General features: G+C 52.2%; 1 protein-coding gene across 1 annotated transcript; it reads left to right on the forward strand.

The window, feature by feature from the left end:
• The first annotated feature begins 492 nt into the window (after nt 1-492).
• LOC542643 (NOD26-like membrane integral protein ZmNIP2-1) lies at nt 493-4,001 on the forward strand. The gene is made up of 5 exons (NM_001112167.1): nt 493-828; nt 984-1,208; nt 2,789-2,983; nt 3,096-3,157; nt 3,527-4,001. The coding sequence occupies exons 1-5, from the start codon at nt 685-687 to the stop codon at nt 3,786-3,788; spliced, it is 888 nt and encodes a 295-aa protein (NP_001105637.1). The 5' UTR covers nt 493-684; the 3' UTR covers nt 3,789-4,001.
• Nucleotides 4,002-4,410: the final 409 nt, after the last annotated feature.

Raw genomic sequence — 4,410 nt, forward strand, 5'->3', positions numbered from 1 at the left:
CGTCGCGCTTTATCCCGCGCATAGTGTACACACTTGCCGATTGATAAACCATTAAACCCCCAAATTATTTTACCTGCGCTGCAGACACAAATAACATTTGTTTTTATTCGCGATCACGGGGGCGATGACGCGAATTCCTGTCCTTAGTAAGAGCAAGTATGTAGGCATGCGAGTTCATGCTTCATATACACCCCCGTCGTCCAGTGGCAGCCCGACAACGTGTTCCGAGAGATTAATAAACTAGCTGGGACGAAACCGGAAATTAATTCATTTTGAGCAGAGAAGAGATAGATGATCCCTGGCCGATTAGGGAGACGTACGCTGCGCGCGCCTCTGTCGATCCGACAAGTAGGCCTAATGAAAAGGCGTTGTGCACCGGCCACATCTGCTAGCAGCTAGCTCACTTCTCGGGGACCTGCCTCGTTCTTCTCCCCTATAAATACCTCCTAGAAGAGCGAACAAACAAGCAAGCAAGCAAGAGACTGAGAGAGGCAGGTAATACATACCTGCGACTGCGACGAGTGAGTAAAGCTTCATCTTCTTCCTCCTTCCTCCGGCCTCTTCCTGAGTGCTGCACGCAGTGCGTAGGAAGGAACTCGCGTACGTACGTGTGCTAGCTAGCTAGCTCGACCACGCGCAGCACGCAGGCGCGTAGTAGCTCGATCGATCGACCGCCGGCCGGAAATGTCGACCAACTCGAGGTCCAACTCCAGGGCCAACTTCAACAACGAGATCCATGACATCGGCACGGCGCAGAACTCCAGCATGCCCCCCACGTACTACGACCGGTCGCTGGCGGACATCTTCCCTCCGCACCTCCTCAAGAAGGTACGCATATATATATGCTGCTGGTGTGGTGACGACCGGCCGGCCGTCGTCTGCTTTCATCCTGTTTTCCGTTTCGTTGCTTTGATTGCTAACCGGCCGGAGACTGATATATGAGCGTGCGTGTGGTGCTCCCATGGAACCCCATCGATCGACAGGTGGTCTCGGAGGTGGTGTCCACGTTCCTGCTGGTGTTCGTCACGTGCGGGGCGGCGGGGATCTACGGCAGCGACAAGGACCGCATCTCGCAGCTGGGGCAGTCGGTCGCCGGCGGGCTCATCGTCACCGTCATGATCTACGCCGTCGGACACATCTCGGGCGCGCACATGAACCCCGCCGTCACGCTCGCGTTCGCCGTGTTCCGCCATTTCCCCTGGATCCAGGTACGCGCCCGTCCGTTCGTCTTCTTGCATCGAAACTCTGAGCCATAGTTGAATTGGTTGGGCATACGTACTAACGTACGATCGGTGCATTCGTTGACATATATATACGTACAGACCTAAGCTCCTCAGTGGCGTATAACAACGCACACCACCAGAGCGATTCATTTTTGCTTTGTTGCTCACCTATTATTCTCCCCCTTGGACGACATTCTTATTTCACTTCTTTTTTAGTAGTCGTGCTGCACACGTTTGTCATGGCGTGATCATGGCCCAAATTATTCACCTTTTTTAAGGCATGCCAAACTATCAAGTCTAGCTTTGTATCGTCATCGAAAAGGAAGTTAAAAAAAATCAACGTTTAGTATATGCTCAAAAAAATGTAACTTCTTGTCCGGGCCAATCAATCATGTACTTACTTCCTCGATCGAGTTTAAAGCTGTAGACACTTAAACTACGACAAATATTTATTCAGATTCACGGCCAAAGCGTCAACTATTGTAGGATTTCTTAACCCAAACAATGTTCACGCGGAATTATAAAAAATATATATTGTAGCAGTGACCTTAGCCGGCCCCCGTTCATTCCCCTCACACGTCGCTTTCCTTGGCCAGTTCGGTCGCCTCGCCTAGCTGAAGCCTGGAGCCAAGCAACAAGTAGCATTAGCTTAGCTGACACGAATAACACAGAGTGCTAGTACTTGTATATATACACGCATAGTAATATAGTATGATACGTTGGGCTTGGCACGGCATGTGAAAGACCTGCCGGTTCCAGCTGACATGAAGCGAAACGGCCAGGCAGAAAAGCTCGTGTATGTAGCCGCGCGCCGTGCCAAGGCCAAAACGCAAGCCTTTGAGCTAGGACGGCCAAGAAGCCAGAGCCCCGCATGGCCATCCACGTCGCTCTCGTGGGCACGATCCATCTCCGCGTTCTCACGGCCGGAGATAAGTGTTCCCTCCCGTCCCGTCCCGTCCCGTCCCGTCCCTTTTTAGCAGAAAGAAAAGCTGCCAGGGTTAATTAGGGGACCGCACCTGATGACTACTTTGGTAAATCCTCTTCGGGGTCGAAGTGGATTAGGTGAAAATCAGCTAATTTTCTCTCCAATCACCTTCAATCTCGAAGATGATTTGAGTTTTCAAACTCTTGCTCGAGAGGTGTGGTGGCCCATCGTGCCGTGGCATGTGCACATGTATTCCTCGGGGGCATGGATGCGCCGAAAACGCCGGCGCGGCGGGCCTCTGGTTCGGCACCCTATTCCGGCTCCGGCAAGCTGGCTGGCCCAGGTGCCGGGCTGCGAGCCCTGTTTGCACGACGTGTGAGGCTGACCCGAACCGATTCGATGTGCCGTGAGCACCGCAGCCGGCCGGCCGGTACGGTGCACGTCCCTGTGCAGAGGTCCTGCAGGGTTTGCTTAATTAAGTATGGTTATAAAGATCGATAGTACTACATGTTTTTATATCTCTGTACGTGACGCGATGCTTGCCGTTTCTTTTTTCTTTCTTTTTTTCCTCCCTGGTCTTGTGGGGGATGCTGCTGCTGACGAGCTAGCGCGTTGCATGTATGTGGCTGCGTGGCTGCAGGTCCCGTTCTACTGGGCGGCGCAGTTCACCGGCAGCATCTGCGCGTCGTTCGTGCTCAAGGCCGTGCTGCACCCCATCGCCGTGCTGGGCACCACCACGCCGACGGGGCCGCACTGGCACTCGCTCGTCATCGAGATCATCGTCACCTTCAACATGATGTTCGTCACCCTCGCCGTCGCCACGGACACGAGAGCGGTAAGTATTATATTAGTAAAGCAGCAGCTAGCGATTGCTGGCTGTTGTGTTTCGCGGTGAGCAAGACGTACGATTCTGACTGTTTCGCTGTGTTCGTGGAATGATGATGCAGGTGGGTGAGTTGGCGGGGTTGGCAGTTGGTTCCGCGGTTTGCATTACGTCCATCTTCGCAGGGTAAACAAATACATAAATACGCACGCACGCCGGCCGGGCTATTCAATTCGTAGGATACTTAATCCAAGTTAGAAAAATAGTTTAGTTGAGAGGGCTACGTCGATTTCAGTACTAGACTACTAGTAGTAAACAAGAGCAAAGATCCAAAGCATGATTAGCCGACAGTAACAATTCTTTAATTCAGCTAGCTAGCAAGCATGTACTACTAACTAAACCCTGAGTGAGTAGCTAGCACGCCAGCACTCCTGAGCCCCTGACCTGGCTCGCAACGTGAATCTGACCCGGTCCCGGACGGCCACGCTGACATAGTGACAATAGATCGATGAACTGAGCACTGAGACGCGAGGGAAAACCGAGTGGTGATTGCAGGGCAGTGTCGGGCGGATCGATGAACCCGGCGAGGACGCTGGGGCCGGCGCTGGCGAGCAACCTCTACACCGGCCTCTGGATCTACTTCCTGGGCCCCGTCCTCGGCACGCTCTCCGGGGCCTGGACCTACACCTACATCCGCTTCGAGGAGGCGCCCAGCCACAAGGACATGTCGCAGAAGCTCTCCTCCTTCAAGCTCCGCCGCCTGCAGAGCCAGTCCGTCGCGGTCGACGACGACGAGCTCGACCACATCCAAGTGTGATTCATGCTCCATCGATCAGAGAGTGCGCACTTGTTTACTCCTCAGTCCTCTCACTCTATGTATCGGCAACACTCCCTAGGATATACTAGTGGTCCGTAGTCATGGTCTATGTCTATGTGTCGCTCTTCTCTCGATCCATGCACGTCCGTGGCGCGGTGTGGATGGGCTCGCTCTGTCAAATGTGCCAATGAGCTGGAGCTTAATTTTGGGACGAACACTGTGCCGTGTGCTGTGTGCAGCCAGTCGTACTCGTACCTCTCCTGCTATCACTTGTTCCAAAAGCTCTTGGTGCTTACATAAAGATCATCTGTGCCTTGCACGATAAAAATCTCTATTCTTGCACTCCAGTTACCTCGTACAAAAATTCCAAGCCTTGACTTTGAGTTATATGACAAATAATGAAATAAGTAGAATAATTAGGTAAAACAAAGAAAAAAAACTGGACAAATAGATAAATTTAATCGAGAGCATCATGGATGCGCGCCTTTACTGGCCATGGTAGTGGTACTCACACGAGGTGTTTAAATCGCCGCCTCGCAATTCTTCCCTTTAACCTTTTAAATGTGACAGAAATATGTTCCTAGGACTAAACTTCTCTACAAGTGCCAACTAAATTGAGAGA

This window comes from Zea mays, chromosome 5 (genome assembly GCF_902167145.1).
Source record: "Zea mays cultivar B73 chromosome 5, Zm-B73-REFERENCE-NAM-5.0, whole genome shotgun sequence".
NCBI lineage: Eukaryota > Viridiplantae > Streptophyta > Magnoliopsida > Poales > Poaceae > Zea > Zea mays.

Bases quoted from the DNA above. Each gene is read 5' to 3' on its own strand.
- LOC542643 (NM_001112167.1), top strand. From the start codon at position 685: ATGTCGACCAACTCGAGGTCCAACTCCAGGGCCAACTTCAACAACGAG. The intron at 829-983 runs GTACGCATATAT...ATCGATCGACAG, and splicing joins CTCCGCACCTCCTCAAGAAG to GTGGTCTCGGAGGTGGTGTC. The intron at 2,984-3,095 runs GTAAGTATTATA...ATGATGATGCAG, and splicing joins TCGCCACGGACACGAGAGCG to GTGGGTGAGTTGGCGGGGTT.